This window comes from Stylophora pistillata, chromosome 6 (assembly GCF_964205215.1).
Source record: "Stylophora pistillata chromosome 6, jaStyPist1.2, whole genome shotgun sequence".
NCBI classification, from domain to species: domain Eukaryota; kingdom Metazoa; phylum Cnidaria; class Anthozoa; order Scleractinia; family Pocilloporidae; genus Stylophora; species Stylophora pistillata.
Genome location: NC_142524.1, coordinates 29820495 through 29839890, shown reverse-complemented (window position 1 = coordinate 29839890; position 19396 = coordinate 29820495). Strand labels below are relative to the sequence as shown.

Genomic DNA, 19396 nt, shown 5'->3' with positions numbered 1-19396 from the left:
AAACTTCGGAAACCCTTTGAAAATGTAGATAGATCTGCTGTAGCTCCACGAACTAGGGCATTAATTTTCATTTTTCTTTGCCTTTCAGTTGCTTGATTGGGCAATGGGTGTGCTGAAGTTCCATGCAGAACGAAAGTCTGTTTTGGAGGTTTGTGTCTGTCCTGCATAGTTATAAATTTTCCTATTTGACCAGGTAATAATTAACAGTCGTAAAGAGGTTGAAAGTAATGTTTTGATCGTATTGGAGGTCTCTTGTGTGGTGCACAGTGATAAGTGAGACACAAGATGCGTAGGTTTTCGCGGGCAAAACTCTTTACTCGCAAGACGGATCCTCGTTTGCGTCGGATTCGCGGTCGTTAATAGAAGCGCAGAATAATACGATCAGGTAAAAATCAAACAGACGGATTAGTTTAGATTTTAGGCGCTGTTCGTCGTTCTGTCTTAGAGAAATGTTGGGGAATAGCTTTCACTTGATCAGTATTCCCGGCTTCCTCCCAGGAGTTGTTGTAAGACCCCAAGCTAAGTGATGGTAAATGAACTGTATTTAGCAGTTCATGAGGATTTCGTGTGCTCAGTTAACTTCATGCTCAGTGCACATTACTTCGTCAAGAAGAAAATGCATTTATTCCATACATGTATATGGCATTGTTTTTTTTTTACTAGGTTGAGTTTGAGGATGAGGAAGGAACTGGGCTCGGCCCTTCGCTCGAGTTTTACGCACTTGTGGCGGCCGAGCTTCAACGAAAGAGCTTGGGTATGTGGATTTGCGAGGACGCCATTGTCGACGAGACTGCTAGAGAGGTTTGTAAATGGAAACTATTTTTTTTGGCCGAAAATGATACTTTTCTCTCTGTGCACACCATAGGAAGGAGTGTTAAACTAAATAGTCTTTTCTATTTCAGGTGGACATCGGTCATGGTATTCGTCCCAGGGGCTATTACGTGCAACGCGCCGGTGGCCTCTTTCCCGCGCCCCTTCCTCAGGATGCTCCTGACACGGAAAGGGTAGCAAAGCTCTTTTACGTCCTAGGAATTTTCTTGGCGAAAAGTTTGCAGGACAGTCGATTAGTAGACATTCCGCTGTCTTTATCGTTCCTGAAACTGTTAGCGTGTAGTGCATCACCGCCTAACAGCAATAGTACACTCGCTTACAGTCGGAGCTCCTTACAAGTAATCGATGACGCGTCGTGCTCGCTCGAGGATATAGTCGAGTGTTCGGACACGACCAACGAGCTCGATCAACCTCAGCCAAGTGTAGAAGAGAACGAAAATGCAATCAATAAGTTAGACTTAGAGTCCGTCAAGGAGCGAGAGCTTATTGAAGAGGAAGAAGAGCTGTCTAAGGAAGAGAACTCTGAATTGAGAAAAACTAAAGAAAGCGTAGAAGAGATGCCGCCCACACCTGTGAAGCCATGTTGGTTTGCTAGTATCTTGGGTGATAGCGATATGGAAGTGGTGGATCCCCACAGAGCGACTTTTCTGAAACAACTGCAAGAACTGGTCGCTAGGAAAAATGACATTCTTAAAGACGATTTGCTGACCGTGAACGAGAAGAGGGCAAAAATTTCGGAGCTGAAATTGAAAACGGCTCATGGCGTCGAGTGTAGTGTTGATGATCTAGGGTAGGTGGAAAATGTTTATTTTGTCGAAACCTGATACAAAATACTCGCAAAGAACCGTGAAGTATGATGGCTAGTGCTTGGAAACACGGCTATCATTTCATTACGAGGGCTAAGGGCTGAAGTTCGAAACGTCAGGTTTACGGTGGCCAATTTACTTTATCAACTCAGTTGATAAAGCAAATGATCTTGTAACTTACCACGCCGACGCAGTAACGCAGTTTCTTTAGAAACTTGCCTCTTCCCCCCCCCCCCCCTTACTCATTTATGGTTAAACACGAAGGCGCGCTATAAAAGGAGCCTTAGGTCCCACTGGACCATTTGTCAATCAATCGTCGTGTGATGTAGAACTCTTAAAGTCAAGTCAGCTTGAGCTACAGCTACTCCAAAGCAGTGAACAGCGGGCGCATTCCTCAAAATTGTTTTATGTCTTCATCACAATACAAGAATTTTTGAGATTTGTATTGCCTTTCTCCAATGGAAACTATCTTTATTTGTGGCGGTAAATTTGAGATCGAAGTAGGTGGTTCGCACGTTACCTCATGCCACCATGCTTGAAAACAATAGATATCTCATTAGCTCCTTTTGTTCGTCTACCAGCATTTCAAAATGACCTGCACACGTCAACGGTGAGTGACAAATGAGCCTAGGTCTTCCCAGGGAAGACTTCCTTATATAGCGCGCCTTCGTCTTTAAGATGGCCACTGTAGCAGTATGACAATAAACCATATCGGTTACAGTCGATCTTCTAGTTTGGCCAGAATATAGTTGTGTGAAATGTAACCAAGTGTTTGTACTAAAACAAGGTTAGAGGGCTTGGTCTCCAAGTGCACAACCCGTAATATTTTTTCTCGTGGTAAATTGTCTCGATTCTCGTGCTTTGGTTTGTAGAGTTGTTTTGCTTTTTTTCCAATTAACATCACTTGTTCTTGTTTGTTATTGTGATGATCGGTGAAGTGGTGAAGTCCATTAATTATTTTCTTATCCACAGGTTAACTTTCCAATTTTCACCGTCTTCTAAAGTGTACGGGTTTAGCGAAGTTGATCTGGTACGGAATGGTGGAGATCAGGTAATTGCGAGAACAAAGGCGATTAAACCAGAAACTGACGTTTGACTGACTAACCCTTTACACCGTAACATCAGTATGCATATTCTCCATACTGTTCTCTATACATTTCCAAAGAAGCTAACAAGGAGAATTTTCTAATTATCAAGAGCTTCTTTAGTTTGTGATCATTTCCTTTATTCTCATGACTTTAACGTATGATTCAGGGGAAATTAGATGCTAGTTACTCTGTATTTACGTGCCTCACCTCGAATCATCTGGATCAAACCTTTTCATCCAACATTTGGCTTCACGAGCAAATGTTTGATCGGCTCATAGCCACTCCAATTTGTGTGCGGCAAACATGATGTTCAATCAAAATGCTGGATCGTTTAGCCGGGGGGAAACGAGCTCATTCATGCGAGAGGTAGTATGGAAAGTTCTCTAAGAATTGCTTGGCAAAGTGTTTACCTTCAGTTCCTTTTCCCTCATCCTCTTACAGTAAGGTTTTTGTAATTTAGTATATTTTGGATTTCTGAATAATCTCATTTTGTGTCGGGTCGTCTTGGTTCCTTACCCCACCCCACCATCCAGACTCGACCCATTTTTTCAACTTTACTTCTCCTCTTTGCCCGTTTATTTTAATTTCCTTTCTAGTTTTGTAACTGAAATTCTCGATATTATCATTTGTAACAGATGTTAACGATAGAAAATGCTGAGGAATACATAAAGCTTGTCAAGGAATTTTGCCTATACACTGGTGTGCAACTTCAGTTGGACTCATTTAGAGGTACTATTCTTGTTCATGAATTGTAGAAATAAGAAAGAAAATTTTACGATACAAAAGAAGACTGTTTAGAGCACTTTTCGATTGGGTGTCGTAAGAGCAAAACCAAAGTTATTACATTGGCCAATCAGAGGAAAGGAAAATACCCTGGGGAGCCAATGATAACTCAAAGGAAAAAGCGCGGGAAAACGCGGGCATGCGAGTCGTGATTGTTGTTAAGTGTGCTTCTTATTGGTTTAGAGAGTGGTGCAAGTTTTCTGGAACAATCACAGCGCGAACTAAAGCAAAACTTCGACACTTAATAGACATTGCTCTAGTTGTTTGGGCTGATTTGTTACGAGTTATTTGGATATTCGACAGTTAGTCTTAAAGTTAGTGTAGAGCATCTCGCTGTTTTGTTTGGTGCTGCAAGCAACAATCGCAATTCACTGCAACAACATGAGTGGCCAAGGCAGTGGCAGTATTCGCTCGTCAAAAATGAGAACTTAAACAACGACAAATATACAGGGAAAGAAGAAAATTCAGTAGTTGCTTCACTTGATGAACGTTTTCATCAACTTTCTTTTGCAGACGGGTTCAACTCTGTATTTCCAATGGAGAAACTTAGTCCATTTACTCCAGACGAACTGCAGCTAATGTTGAGCGGAGAGCAGGTTCCTCAGTGGACCAGGGAAGACATAATGAACTACACTGAGCCCAAGTTTGGATACACTCGGGAAGCACCTGGGTTCCAGAGATTTGTGAATGTGCTGGTTAATATGACTGGCGACGAGAGAAAAGTAAGAGGATTTTTACTGTCTGGGTGTAGCGTTTTTTTGCATGACTGATAGTGTATTTATCTTTGTCGGTCTGTTTTATGTGGTACTGAAATTTTGTAATTCTCTCTCCAATCAGGCGTTCCTCCAGTTTACTACAGGTTGCTCGTCTCTGCCACCTGGCGGCCTCGCCAATCTCCATCCCCGCCTCACTGTCGTGCGAAAGGAGAGTGAAGGAGATGGCTCCTTCCCGTCAGTCAATACGTGCGTACATTACCTTAAACTTCCGGAATACTCTTCAGAAGAAGCCATGCGAGAGAAGCTTTTAGCAGCCACAAGAGAGAAGGGATTCCACTTGAATTAAGCTAGTCGAGTCGACTCTTCGCTTAACTTCTCACCATGACTTACTTGACATGGTTCGAGAAGCCTTGCTGGCGGTTTTTCCGCCCTGTAGCTTTGAATTCAATGTTTGTGTTTAATTGTTCAGTAGCTGTGGCAATCTTATGCGCCGTAGAAGAGTAGTCGTATTTAATTGTGAATTGTTTATTCTTATATCGTGCCTCGTAAGTGTTTACCTCGGCGGAAATGGTGGATTGAAAGGCACACTTCCTTTTTTCTGTCAAAGCAGCTCAGTGTTAACTGAGGCAACAAAGTAACACAGAATTAAGACTTTTTCTGTCATTCTACGGTGACCTGATTCGGGAAGGGGCGAAAGGCAAAAATATCAGATGTATCATGATGCAATTGGGAATTTCACGCGTTTTTTTTTTTTTTTAAATTGTTTACCAAAAATTATTAAATTTCTAGGTAGGCATTTTGTTCGTAAAAAAAAAAACTGTTGTTGCATTATAAATAGTTCAATACGTAATTAAAGTATAAAGAACCGATGCCATCTGATTTGTCTGGTTTCTCAGCATGTTCCTTAAATTTAGCAGTTCCACGGAGTGAACTAGGAAGAAAGGAAAACCTTCAACTCTCTAAAGCGCGAAAGGTGAAGACGGAATATTGATCTCATCGTTGCATCTGATTGGCTGAGAGGCCGGCGCAGCTGGTATTGACCTTTGAAAGGGCGGATTTTAGCTGATGCAAAGGACATGGCCTGTTTTACAGCGACATATCGTAGGTTGCCGGCCAAGCCACTCAATTTCAACTTTTGGACAGGTGGCGTTGGCTCGACGCGCTGGTGTATGAAATAATTAGTAGTACTGGTACCGAGTGTGTAGTGGTCACCAAGCAAGGTGCGGATACAAAGCCGTTGGGGTTGTAGATATGGGTTGCTTAGGAAGTCAAACGAAGCAGGTTCAACTTGTTTCTGAATCATTCTTAATTTTTTACTAGTTTTGCCCTTATTTCTTTACAGGTAACGACGTATCAAACAGTTTCACTCGTTTATACATTAAGGAAGTCGACGAGATTTTTCGTAGGGAAAAATGATTTAAGAAAAACTTTCTTTGGATTTGTGATCCATTTGTAGCGCGTAAAATAACGAACAATCTAACAAATCAATATTTCTAAGTGTATGTCCTGAGTTCGTAATTACAAAGAAATATTCTCGTCAGTATCGTAGTAAAAGTGTTTGACATCATTTTAATAAAGGCTAAAATAAGTAATAATAATAATTAGTACTTATCCATAAAATTTTTTTTTTCATTTCTGTTCAAGTCGCTTTAGCATCTAGCTTGAGATGTGAAGTCTCTTTAGTCATTCCATAAACTTCTTTGACAACAAGTTTGGAGAATTTCACACTACAACAAAAAAAATTCCACACTGCGTTTTAAAACCCCTTAAGCTGAGATCACTTCAGACAATTTCCTGGGCAATATAACATTAAGGAAAGGAAAAATGAGACGTTACAAGGAAGAGTTCATAGAAAATCAGAATGATTAAGGCTGCTTTCATTGACAAGAAAAGATCAAGACATCTTAATTCATTGTTTTACCATTTTTAAGACGCAAATGTTTAGCTGTAGCTAGTTTAAGCTTAAGTCGATCGCTTTTCTTCTTATTTTCCTCCGCGTATAAAACGGGAAACATACCAAAACGTCGGTATCTGAGCAACGTCGAACCTACCCCCCCCCCCACCAGCTTAATGTCAACCTAACTTGTTATCAGCTGACTGTTGTTGGGTTACAGGGGGGAGGGTAGATGCTACTACCCAGATACTGACAATGATTCAACTGTTGTTTAAAATTCCCATCAAGCACTGCTAAGGCCACTGTCTTTGCCAACGCCTTCATGACTCGGTATCTTAGAAACGAAATTGTCACGAAACCGCTTACCACAAAGACAAATGCATTTCAGTCAAGACAGGCTATAATTAGTTCTGAATTCTTTTAACTATCTCTAACGTTGCAAAATTATTTCTTACAAAGAGCTTCGGAGAAAATGTGGCATAATTCAAATATTTTCGCGTAGCAATACTATAAAAACAAATTTGATAAGTTCGTAAGGAATTTGGGATGATGCCAATTTTTTCCCCCATAATTAATACTTTGGTACAGACTGTAGGACAAATCGCCGCAGCGAACGAACGAACCATGCCGACCTGTACAACAACAAATCTCCAGGAAACCTGTCTGTAAAAAATTCGCTCAGTTCTCCTCTAACTGAGAAGGTCCACTGTGGCACATTCCTTATTCGGAGACACTGAGGAGGGAGGAGAGGGTAAATTTGTCGATCCTATCATCAAGCCGTCCATCTGGCCGGTCCAGAAATCTAGAAAGAGAAAAAAAAAAAAACAAAACAAAACACGAAGGAATGAAATCTATTTTATATAAACCTTAAATATGAACTTGCAATCCGTCTGGTCATTCGGGAAAGGCGGAGGTTAAAACAGTTAAAACTACCACATGCTAAGCGGGCATTTCCGATCAGCAGTCATTCTCACAAATACAGGCTCAAGAGGAACGTTACAAATTCCGTACAGCTAATTGAGTTCTAGAGCAGTTTATCGACAGCCATTCGACAGCAGTCCTGAGGGGAGGGGAAAGGGGTGTTCGTAACAATTGTCACAAACGTTCTCCCAACCCACACTATCCATTTTGTCTTCTTCCTTTGTTCAAAGAAGTGTTGACGGGGACCTGGACCGAGGCCGGCATTCACCTACCATGGGGTTAGTATTCCAAACACTTAAACCAGTTGAAAGGCACCCGTCTTCCACTTCGCGAGGCAGCCCTAAATTTTGTTTAAGTGAAGGTTGGTGTAAAGCGTGAATGTCACCTGTTTTTTCACCGCCTAAGCTATAGAAGCGCTTAGGTTCGTCAAGGAAATTTTGGTTTCCTTCGTTGTGCGGACGTACCTTGATTGTTGATTGAATGGTTCAGATGAGGATTGTGATTTGTTTCCTTAACAGACACGCTGCTCAGCAAGTCCAGTTCTGGTTTATTTCCCCCGGGTAAGGGAGACGGGGCTAGAGTGGTGAAATAAAAAACATTTTACAAAAATTGAGCGACATCAAACCATTATGAACTGCTCAGTAGGGCAAGGTTCTTGCGTCATCTTCAAATCTAAGTAATACTCTTACCATAATGAAAGGAAAAGTGGTAGAAAATTTCTCTCCGAAAATCGGCAATCTTCGATCGAAAGTTTCATGGCTGTTTTTATATTGAATTGCATGAATCTTCCTTCCTTCAGTTGACGCAAAGATGTCATCGCCGGCAAGCTTTTACTTAAAAAAAAAAGTTATTTGGACACATGGTAGAAGTTGAACCTTAGGGCGCATAGAAGAATCACAAGTAACTTTGCGAGAAAAATACATCGATAAGCCAATGAAGATAACTATCGAAATGGGGGGAATTCGTAGTACCACCGGAAAGACAAACGCGAAAGATCTCGGGAGAGAACGGTTACGTAATTAATATAATTTAACATGAGACACACCTGAAGGGAAAGTTCTTTCTACGCGATTTTATCGGTTAGCCCGGAAATAAGAGCAAGGAACTATTCACATCAAGACGAGGCTTTTGTTCGAGCGGCGATTGCTAGTAAGAAGGGATGTTGGGGGGTGAGTCTGGTAAGAAGGGGGGAGTCTAGTAAGAAGGGGAGGGGGGCTGGTAAGAAGGGGGGAAGGGGTGTACAAAGGTTTTATATGGTTTTTAAACATTTCTTTATACCTGAAGTTCGGTTATCACTTTGAACCGGAGCAGGTATCAATGGAGGCGCGGTTGGTTGTAACAGTGGACTGACTGAGCTGTTAGAGGCGTCCGTGTCACTCAGTGAAACACCTGATACCTTGTCAGACAACACATCGTTCACGGTCACGTCTCCACCACTCGGATCTTGTTCGTTTGCCGAACAATTCGTATTTGACAGATCCACAAGGGGAACAGTGTCCTCATCACTAAAAGTGCCGTCTTGGTTCGGCTGCTGTTCCTCATCTGATACGGCCGTAACTGTGAATCGCGACAGCCCGGGATAGTCCGATTTTAATACCTTCAGCTCTTGCGCAATATCCGGAGGATTCTCCAACTGAATCAACTTCGGCGAGCCAGATTCAGCCTCGTTTTCAACGTGAGACAAAGCATCGGTCACGTGTTCTTTGACGTCGTGGATAATTTTGTCTGATTCACTGACCCCTCCACCCTCAGTCTGGCTCTCAGCGGCCAATTCTCTTTCTTCTCGTTCTTTGGCTAAAAGTTTGTTTCGCTGGCAGTAGCCGTAGATGTCGGCGAGAATAATCCTCTGTGTTGGTTCCATGCCCTGTGAACGGCAAATAACAGCGGTGAAAAATGGTAATGACTAACTTGACACATCTCCTTCTAAGTCAAATGAAATCCTAAGAAGACTATAATAAATCTCCTTCACAAAAAGACTCCATCTTACTATGCGGCTGTTCAGAAATAGATCACAGATGACGTCAAAATGTGGTAAGAACAAAAACAAAGGGCATACAAAGTGCAGCCGACTTCGCCATTGATGAGCTCAACAGGCCAAGGTCCTTAGAAATTATCCATTGTTAGTAAGAAACCTGGGGGACAATGCGATGAAAGGCACAATAATATTGTAATAAAGCTGATGGTCACAAGGTTAGCTATTCAATGAAAAACCGATCGCGAATCACTTTGCTGGTTCCAACACATCAATTATTTCTAGGTACGTTACACGCTGGTGCAGGCTCACCGGCTCCTTTTTCAAGTCTTTATCCAGGTCTATTCGCACAAGGGACTCGTTGACCTTCAGTGATAACGACAGAGCCATTAGTCCTCCAACATACGGGTCATTATCACGGAGGTCCACTCTTAGAATAGTCTTGCTTTCAGCAATTACTTCAGCAAGAGCAATCATCCCTGCAACGGTTAAAAGACTGGAAATTAACTGATAAACAAAAAATTCAACCTTGACAAAAGAGACGAGACGGGAACGGGGGGGGGGGGTGGTGGATGTTCCATTAGAGGGCGGAGGTAGGAGCTTATGAGAATCTAGAAGCTTCAGTCGGGGGGGGTTCGTAAGCGAGAGGAGTTTAATAGAGAAGGGGCGTATATCGGTGTCGCATGGGTAGACTTAAACAGTTCTTTGTTTCTTGGGTCGTATCTCGCTATAAGTGATAGAATTAATCTGCTTCTGTCGCTTAGCCATAAGCCTTTTCATTGTAGGTTAAGTGTTGAAGTGCACGTATTTTTTCCCTTCACCTTCACTCGTGAGTCTTGTATTCAACAGTCCAAGTCTCTCAAGGGAGTGGTTCCTCAAAAGACCTTCCTTCAACGTGTGCATTCCCTCATTCGTCAGTCGATTATGTCCGAGATTAAGAGTTTGAAGAGACCTGGTGCATACCTTAAACACAACTCACAAATTAATTTTGATCAAGAACAAATCATACAGTAAAAATTACTTCAGGAGTTTCATTAATGTTTTCAGCAGGGGGGCAAGTGGTTTTCACAGGCGGGTAAAACTCTTTGAACTGAACCTCTTCCTTATAAGATAAACTCTTCTCCAGACTGTCAAACCAGGTGAGCAAAACCTTCCTCACAACTGGTCAATTTGCCTGGTGCCCAGGCCCTTAATGAAACCTCTTTTACTTACTTTTAAATTAAGTTCACTGTTTCGTTAAGTCCCACTAGCCTTTTTACCCAGTTCTACCGGACCTCGTTTCTGATTCCATACATTAACACGACACTTGGTTGAGTCACTATAAAGACTCAAGTCGGAGTCGGAATTAAGTGAAGACATGCACCAACTCACCAGAGCATTAACCAAGAACACTGCTCCATGGCAGGTTAGTTGGGTATTCCACAGCACAAGAGTTTGTAGTCCACCATGGGGCTGTTCAGCAAGACCTTCACATAGATGACCAATACCCATGTCCTGCAAAACAACAGGGGTCACTGAGGTGATTTTTAAGTACACAACTGAGGAGATTGAGGTATCAACATCAATGACCAACAAATTCATGGATTATGTAGGTTCTGATACATGAAAGGACTGAAATTGATAGTCTACGTGCCAAGTAGAACAGGAAACATGGTAATAGTTAACTAAAACATGAATTATCAGTGAAGTGCTTTTTGATTTGACTATTTTAGATGAAAATAAATATCAAGGTAATCATACATAACAATCAGGGTTCAGAAAAAAATCACCACGCAGCAGATAAGTGTTATTAAAACATACTGTGCTGTCAGCCACACAGAGATCTATCCAGTCGACAGCGTTATCCACCCTTCCCACAGCTAGCCTGTGTACAGCCACCCCCCCCACCCCCCCTCACCACCCTCCAAGCTGGGACCAGAACAATAGTAAATTTCATGTAGAGTTATACCCCATTCACACCAAAGCCTAAACATGCTTTAAAGCTGTTTTGTTAAACATGGTTTAACACAACAGTTCCATAGAAGCTGCTTAAATCAATATTTGGTTGACTTCAAATGTGGCACATTGAAAATACAATTTAAAGCAACTGCTTGAATCTTGTGGAAAATTTAGTTTTTCAGTTCTCTGCTTCTGATTTTTATTCAGTTAAACCTGGTTTAACTAAACAAGTTTTCAGGTGTGAATGGGGTATTATTAATCAGCATATGAAAACTGCTTGGCTCAAAGTGTATGGTAAAACAAACCCTGAATCCAAAAGCATTTCGTTCATGAATTACTAGCCCTGAAAAGAAAATATACTATGTTATTAAAATGCAGTATGTCTTACCTGTAATGGGTTATTTCTTAAATCAAGCAATTGAAGGTATCCATTTTCCTTCAACATTGCACCTAATGTCTGTCCATCTGGTGACGTTAGTTTGTTGTCCCCCAGGAACAAGTCTTTGAGATTCTGGTTAAACTTTACTGCACTGGCTTAGAGGCAAGATTGAGACCAACACAAATTTAGGAATTCAAAATAATTATCTGATAGGAAACAAAGCAAATTATGTTACTAATTACTAATGTGCTAGTTCTACTTTCATACAGCTACAATGAGATATCAAACAGGATTAACAGCACTTCCAAACTACATTTATTTAGTTGATACTCCATAACCCAGTAATGCTGGCGTCTTACTAAGACAAGTCCACGTTAAAAAGTGCACGATCATTTATTCAACTGACCATGTTTACTTTGGAGTTATAGTCAACGTTAGGCAAGGGGGTTCCCACCCTCACCCCCCCTTATTTTTCACTGTCACTCACCCCCTTGGTACAAATTTCACCTTCTCCCCAGCCATCCTCTTCCATAAAAGATAATGGCCATTATTAAACATTATAGTCACCATCTGTCTTCTCATTAGCTAAATGCCCACAGTTAATTCTGGGAAACAGCGCAACCTACAGATTAGTCATTAATCTGTACCTACAGATTAGTGAATAATTTGTAGGTTGCGCATGCAATGCATGATTTCTGGTGGAGCAATGTCAAGTTCACAGACAGCAAAGTAAGAATAGCTTCTCGATTCGCTTCATCAACCCAGCGAGAAATTGAGAAATTACTTGAAGATAAAGATTTGGAAAATACTAAAAGATCTACAGTTTTCTTCAATGATACTTTCTGTAGAAATGCATTTACCTTTTCTGCACTTGATTGTTTTATAAAAATGGTGAAAATTTGTTTATCATACAGTTGTACATTTTTAAGAGTTCGAAAATAAACTGTGTTTGCCGCGATAATGCATTTGGCGTTATTTTCTTTAAACAATGTGTAATAAAACATTTATTGGATGAGGTTTTTGTGATATCTGGAATAATCAAGGTCGCGGTTAGTGTTATCAGCCTCAGCCTTTGGCTTCAGCTCATAACACTTACCTCGACCTTGATTATTCCAGATATCACAAAAACCTCATCCAATAATTGCTTATAATTTTCACTAAGAAACTACTATGCACACAATCATTCATATTACCAAGGTCCTTGAGACAAAGAACTACAGATTCTCTATTTAACAAGATTCTATTTTGCCATGAATCTGTACAGTAACACTATACGGTACAATCAAAATGTGGTAAGAACACAAAAGTGGCACACAAGCCACAGAAGAGTGAGTCATTTGATGCTCTTACCATATGTCGATGTAATCTGTTATTTATTACTGTACAGACCCACAACATAGAGCCTCTGTGTTTTATATGGTAAAAAATAAAAATATTTTTAATGGCAATGTCATGCATGCATCCATACTCCAGTATATAGTAACAACCAAGCAAAATGCATGAATAATTCAGCTTTTTAATATATGAAACAAAAAAAAGGAGAGGGAAAGGCATACTTAATAACCCTTTAACTCCCTGAAGTGATTAACATGTAACTTCTCCTTATAATATCCATACATGATCCAGCAAACAGGTAATGAGAATACTTAAACTTAGCAGGTAGAAGTTGTCACCTTGACCTAACATCAAATTCTTGTGACTAATTTACAAGGAAATGTGTAGCAGCCAAAGGGGAGATTTCACAATCAGATCTTGACAGTGAAAGGGTTAAAGGTCCATGGTATAAAGTTGCTCTCCCATCCCGCCCATAGCATCACACGACAAAAAAAAAAAAAAAAGACTACAAGTACTCTAAATAATCCCTTCTCAGAGCTGACTTCTTTATAATCACTGTCTACAAACAACATACAGATTGTTACCGGATGAGTGTAGATGTTACATACCCAGCAGAAACAGTGGTCTCCCTGACAGATTACAACCCTCCATATGTAACACACTGAGACAGCAGTCAAGCCTAAGAGTCCGCCCTAGGAGGGGAAGAGCCTGTTCTGTCCAAACAGTGTTCCGTATGTCCAAGTATTGTAAACACGGAGTCTGAAGAGGAAAAAACATCACTTGTACAGTGCAGTGTTAAAAAATCGGACTACATTGCCATTGAAATTGCCCCCTATGACTACATGATAATGGTTCGTGGACTGACTAATTAATTAACAAATAATTGATTTTATCAACTGAGTTGATAATGAAAAAGTTTCTAAAGCTGAGCATTAACCTTCTGTCAAAACAAATGAGAAAAAGAAAGACTAATGCTTGAAACTTCTCCTTTTCTTAGAAACCCTTTATGGTGGCCAATTCTCATTATCAACTCGGTTAATAAAACCAAATTATCTTCTGCCACCCCCCCCCCCCCCCCACCACCACCACCACCAATGCAGCACCACAATTTCTTTAAAAACTTACCCCCTTAAACTAATTAACAGACTGACGACTGACTTCAGGAACAAACAAACCAACCATTTAACTGATCTTAATGATCAACCAATCTGACTGGACTGTAACATGAGAATCTCACTGATACACACTGGTATAACCAGACAGAGAGACTAACCTCTTTTGGAATGTATATATAAAAAAAAAAAATAATGTTTCCAGAAAGGATGACAATGAATATATTTCCAGCACAAGTACTGATTGGCAATTTTATGATCTCCTCTTTAAATAGTTATTATTATAATAACAATGTATAAAAATTACTAGTATTGCAAAACAAACTCAGCTCACTAGGTTAAACAATTCAGCCTTAACCTTTTACACCCTACCGATCAGTATTCATATTCTCCATATTCTACTCAATACACTTCCTTTGTTATTGACAAGGAGAATTTGCTTAACAATCAAAGTTCCTTAAGTTGATGATCATTTCCTTTATTCTCGTGATCTTACTGAAGGATTCAGCAGTATCATTCTATGGAGAAATTAGATGCTGGTTGCTCTTAGGGTACAAAGGGTTAAAACAGTCTGGAGTGAATATGATGGTCACTTACATGCATATGGTACAAAAAATCTACAACATGTGTACAGTAGGTTTAATACAGAACTGTTTATTCTCAAATCAAACGTGATCCGACAACACTAAAAAAAGCTCCCAAAACCCTGTTTACCTTCTTTAAAGTTCTACTAATAGCCTGCCATCCTCTGATCTTTATCTTGCTGTTGTATGCCATGTTAAGGTTGCATGTTGATTTGTAGTATTCAATCATTTCCAGCAATGAAACAGCACCCTACAAATAACCAGGCCATTTTGTTCACAAAATAGAAAAACAATGATGAATTTCAAAACAAAATAATAATTGTAATTTATTTCCAAATACTACGTTAAGGATAGAACAATAAGTGAAAACAGAGCCTCTTCTACGATCAATTTCAAGGAATGGAAAATGACTGCTTGAGTGCAAAATTCCTTTTTCTATTTTTTCTCTACAACCAACTGCCATTGTCTGGCATTGCCACACAGCAAGGGAAGGTTAAGTCAGCAACATTGAGCCAAGTGGCCAATGTGGTTGTAGCTTATCCTAGTTTCCAAGGAGCTACACAGAGTATAGACAAAATAATTCCCCTTAACAGATGCCAGTCCATTAAAGGCTACCCCCTGCAATTTGCTAAGCATTCGCCATAGTTCACTGATTCCCATTTACACTCCTGGGTGGAAAGAGACATGGTAAGAGACATGGTAAGAGCCTAAGATAATGACACAATGACCCCAGCAGGTCTCAAACCCAGATCGTGGCTTGAAATACAATGACTACAATAGATGCCACCTCTTGTACAATTTACATGACAAAAAATCAAACCCAAAGGAACTCACATCATCCTCAAGTCCTGTGTTCTCAAGATCCAATGTCTTAGTTCTCACTCTTCTGAACACCTCCTCCAGAGCCTCACAGTTCCGTAGGTCTAATTTAACACCTACAGGGTAAAGGAGCTGTTAACGGCTGCAGTAGAAACTGAAATTTTTACAGTCAATCATAACAAAAATTTTTGACAGTCTATCTACAGTTACAATACCTCTCAAGTCGATCACATCTATTCTGTCCGCAAAACTCTCACAAGCCTGAGTAAAAAGAATGATTTTTATGAGTCAAAGGAATGGATGCTTGTGAAAGATGAGATTCATGACAGTATCTTTGACCTAAATGTATTAAACCAACCTGTGCTTCTGGTTTAAAATAACCAAATTTTTACCATGACTGTCTTGATTACAGGTTATGCAACAATTCTAACACTGGGCTACCACAAGTCTCTTACAGCTCAGTGGTAGGGCATCCATAGTACTAATTACAGGTTGGTCCTAGGTTCAACTCCTACAGGGAACACTCAGAGTTCTTTTTTCTGAGTATGTCACTGAATAATGTCACCTTTCACTTGGAGACAAATTGACTCAATCCCACATCTGAGGGGCACTGTGTACACAATTTATAATTTACTGGCAGATAACTTGTATTTATTAAAAACTGGATCATTGGATAATGCAACTCAAGACTTTTTATTGGCTTAGCCATTATGGTGTATGAGCCAATATACCATAATCTAATATCTGTACATTGTAACATCCAGTTTCTTCTCACAAAATAAAGTCGAGAAGATTTGTCTAATATCTTGGGGGTGTTTTTTTTTAAATAAAACAATTATTCCACTCGGATATGAGATGATTATAGCCAACTCGGTGCTACGCACCTTGTTGGGTATCTATCAGCTCATATTCAATGCGCACTCGTGGAATAATTGTTAAAGAGCAAGGGTTGACAGTGAGTGCATGCTGCCAATGAGATTTGCTGAATAGAAAAGCAGCGATTGCCAGCTGGATTTTTGGCCAGAAATCCCTTAGTAAAGCACAATGGGTACTTCTAAGGCTACACACTTACAGTCGTTCACCACCTTTGAGCAACCTCAGTGGAAATTTCATCTGGCAGCATAATTTCTTAACTACAACCGTAGGGAGCATGAGCTAATTCACTGTAAACAGGTTCATGCATGGAGTATCAAAATACACAGAGGCAAAAAGACTATCAATAATACCTCGAGCTGTTTAATGAGCTTTTCACAAGGTTTAATCTTCAGTCTAATGCATGTACTTCTATAAGCATCTATTACTTCTTTGCTGCTGTGATGTCCGGCTGAAATGTAAGCAAATTATGACAAATTTAATTTTAAGAAGAGAGGACAGGCAGAAGATTTTTTGAACTGATAGCAAGGATGGCAAGTATTTTAAGGGAAATTCAAAGAGAAAGCAAACTTTGCTTTTTGGAGCGGTGGATTCATTCATTCAAATATGCCAATCAACCTGGTATTAATTAGGTTTCAATTTATCAATAAACAAATGAAAATGAACAAATATATGCATTTGTAAATAAATAACATTGATCAATGCAAAAATTGGACTCAGGTTAAGGTACTAATTTTGTACTGCAAACATCCTTCTGGCCTTGGCTGTATCTATCAAGTAACTAAAGAGCCGGCCTTCAATTTCCCTATCAATCCTTATTTTAGAAAATGCTAATGATGTGGGTTTTTCATAAACAGCATAGTGCTAAAGGTTCATATGCCCTTCAAAATTTTCAACAGGGGAAAGTGCACCAGACCGTATATGACAGTTTGCAAAGAATGCAAGGAAATCATTTGGCAGATGCCGTGAATGTCACACACAAAAAACGAAAAACAAAACAGACTGAGTCAATCCTCTAAGAAATCCAAACCCTGCTATTTGCCATAAGCTTTTAAGAGGTGTTTTTTTTCCATGGGGATTAATTTGTTTGACGACCACAAATCAATTATGTCCTGTAGGAATCCACTGAGCAATTTGCCCATTCAAAATTTTCAAACTTGCTTGTTTAATTAAAAATATCAATGCATTTCATTAGGAAAAGAGTTCCACTGGATTCAATAACTAAGAGTTTTACGCCCACGCCCCTTCAAAATCTATCATGAATATAAATGAAGACTGAGTACTTTTGGTTTCTGAATGCTTGATTTTGATCACTGGTTATTACAAGTGTAATCAAAATGGTCAAGCCTCCACAGATACATCTAACTCTGATGATATCTTCAAAAATTTTTGTCATTTTTATTTCATTCAGAAGATGAACCGATTTTTTGAATTGTTGACACTTTCTTAAGTAATATTTTCAGCGGAAATGCAGTAAGGGGCCTGAAGGTTTCTTCATTAATCCCAAACAAAAAGTGGAATATTATGTCATAATTTGACCAGTTTCAGATTTCCATAAATGTAGGACTGTAGTAAAATGATGCGCTTACAGATTTTTTCAATCCCCGTTCCCAGAAAAATACAAGAAACCTTTCTGAGAAAGGCAGTAAAATTCCCATTTTATCATTGCGGTTTAAACAAATCAAGTTCTAAAGAATATACAACCACCACAACGAACGTCTGCTTATCAAATGAAAAAATAACGTACATGTTCAAGCAATTAAAAATATACCGCCTGAACCGGAAATTTTTTTAATTTCTACAAATATTTCGTGATTTTCTCTTTAAGATTTTCGCTCGATGTCGTTTACAACTTTAGGAAAAATGCCAATACTGATCCATTAAGCTTTTGAAGCATATAAATGAATTTATAAACGAGATTTAAAGAGCGAGAAGTTCATTCCCAATTACAGCCCATTACAAATGACTAAAATGTTACGCTCTCTGCCATACTCAAAACAAAAACGAGTGATAACGAAAAAGTTCTTCGACCCGGCTTTGGGGGAAAATCGTTTTCAGAAAATAAGCGTTGCATATAAACGAACAAATTTTCAACACAAGCTGAGTCACGCAAATTGGAGCTCACTGATTTAAAGCACGAAGACCAATATTTACATTTTTTTATGTCACTCTACAGAGTGAAGGCACTTTGAATGAGCTCAACTAAAATCTAAATTGGCGCAAATCTCTAGGCATACATTGATGTGTACATCCACATAAAATGAAATTATCGAGTGCTTTGAACTAACCATTTGCCCACGGGTCAACTGGGTCCACAGCCCGGACTAGAAAGGCATCTTCAGGGAAGGAAACCTTTCTTGAAAGCTTCTTCCTACGACTGGTTCGGTGATCCAGCCGACAGGCAGCTTCACGTAAACTGCCTTCGCAATTACTCGGTCCACCTCGAGTACCTTCTTCCGATGCCAAAACATCCTCACCTGTTTCCATAATTACTCATGGCTTTAAAATCAAATCCATCATAAGTTAGTATCAATGTAATAAAACCAAGGAAACTTCCTGTTTTCCAGTACCGAGCCTCAACTTCTCGAGGGAGCCATTTTGAAAGACACCCGTGACGTGGAAGACTGGGATTGAATCACCGTCCTTCGTCGTGCGTTCCGTGACACGTTCTAAGCGTTACGCGTCGGTAACGTGAAAGTGATAACTCGTGATGACACGATATACCCAGCCTGGAGCTCTTTGAAAGGTTACCATGCATCGCATTATAGGCCATAAAACGTACGATATTTCGCATTCTAGTGTTTGATACAGGTCCAGTTTCACATCTCAAACTTTTCGTGCCATATCCCATCCTATCCTGACTTCAAAGCCCAATTCAAAATAATTGTCTCATTTAACTTGATACAAGATTCATTTTTTTCCCGAAGCACCTCATAGGGCCGGAAGCTAAAATCTTCGAATCTGATTGACTTATCTTTCACTCGTAATACTATGATGGATCACGATCACTACTGTCTACAATTCTTTTTCGGTGCCATTCGCATCAAAGCAAAAACAAAGTTATTGCGCTTCGAGATGCTAACAAATTCATTTGTCACATCAAGGATAAATAAAGGAAACAGTTCTGTTTCATGGGTTTGTTTTGAAAACGCAAGTCTAAATGAAGTTCGTGAACATGCTACCAGATTCATTCATACTTTTTTCACACTGCTAGCGTTTTCAATGACTTTCGTTAAATTATTGTTCATCATTTTTCAACCTGTGTTCAGTTAGCTTTACTTCATGGGCTACCTGTCATTGTTGTTGTTGACGTTCAGAACTCCCTTTCTTGCCAAAGCAACATAT

At 39.7% G+C, this 19396-nt stretch overlaps 2 protein-coding genes across 4 annotated transcripts in view; one reads left to right on the top strand and one right to left on the bottom strand.

The window, feature by feature from the left end:
• Positions 1 to 5093, top strand: part of LOC111340670 (E3 ubiquitin-protein ligase HECTD1) — a 36396-nt gene extending 31303 nt beyond the window's left edge. For all 3 annotated transcript variants that reach the window (XM_022947551.2, XM_088763188.1, XM_088763187.1), the window contains exons 33-39: positions 89 to 148; positions 664 to 801; positions 903 to 1621; positions 2610 to 2688; positions 3361 to 3454; positions 4022 to 4230; positions 4346 to 5093. In XM_022947551.2, coding sequence (XP_022803286.2) covers positions 89 to 148; positions 664 to 801; positions 903 to 1621; positions 2610 to 2688; positions 3361 to 3454; positions 4022 to 4230; positions 4346 to 4570 — 1524 coding nt within the window. In that variant the 3' untranslated portion in view covers positions 4571 to 5093. The remainder of the gene's footprint in view (positions 1 to 88; positions 149 to 663; positions 802 to 902; positions 1622 to 2609; positions 2689 to 3360; positions 3455 to 4021; positions 4231 to 4345) is intronic.
• Positions 5094 to 5767: 674 nt separating this feature from the next.
• On the bottom strand, positions 5768 to 18686 carry LOC111340671 (protein phosphatase 1 regulatory subunit 37). The gene is made up of 13 exons (XM_022947553.2): positions 18340 to 18686; positions 16405 to 16502; positions 15394 to 15439; positions 15194 to 15294; positions 14490 to 14609; positions 13272 to 13422; positions 11338 to 11483; positions 10383 to 10505; positions 9833 to 9974; positions 9324 to 9490; positions 8318 to 8903; positions 7504 to 7614; positions 5768 to 6920 (listed from the first exon to the last, which is right to left on the bottom strand). Exons 1-13 carry the CDS (start codon positions 18536 to 18538, stop codon positions 6808 to 6810), a joined length of 2103 nt encoding a protein of 700 aa, XP_022803288.2. The 5' UTR covers positions 18539 to 18686; the 3' UTR covers positions 5768 to 6807.
• Positions 18687 to 19396: the final 710 nt, after the last annotated feature.

Bases quoted from the DNA above. Each gene is read 5' to 3' on its own strand.
- LOC111340671 (XM_022947553.2), bottom strand. From the start codon at position 18,538: ATGGAAACAGGTGAGGATGTTTTGGCATCGGAAGAAGGTACTCGAGGT. The intron at 15,295-15,393 runs GTATTGTAACTG...TTTACCCTGTAG, and splicing joins AGATGTGATCGACTTGAGAG to GTGTTAAATTAGACCTACGG. The intron at 9,491-9,832 runs GTGAAGGGAAAA...TAACCGTTGCAG, and splicing joins TACAAGACTCACGAGTGAAG to GGATGATTGCTCTTGCTGAA.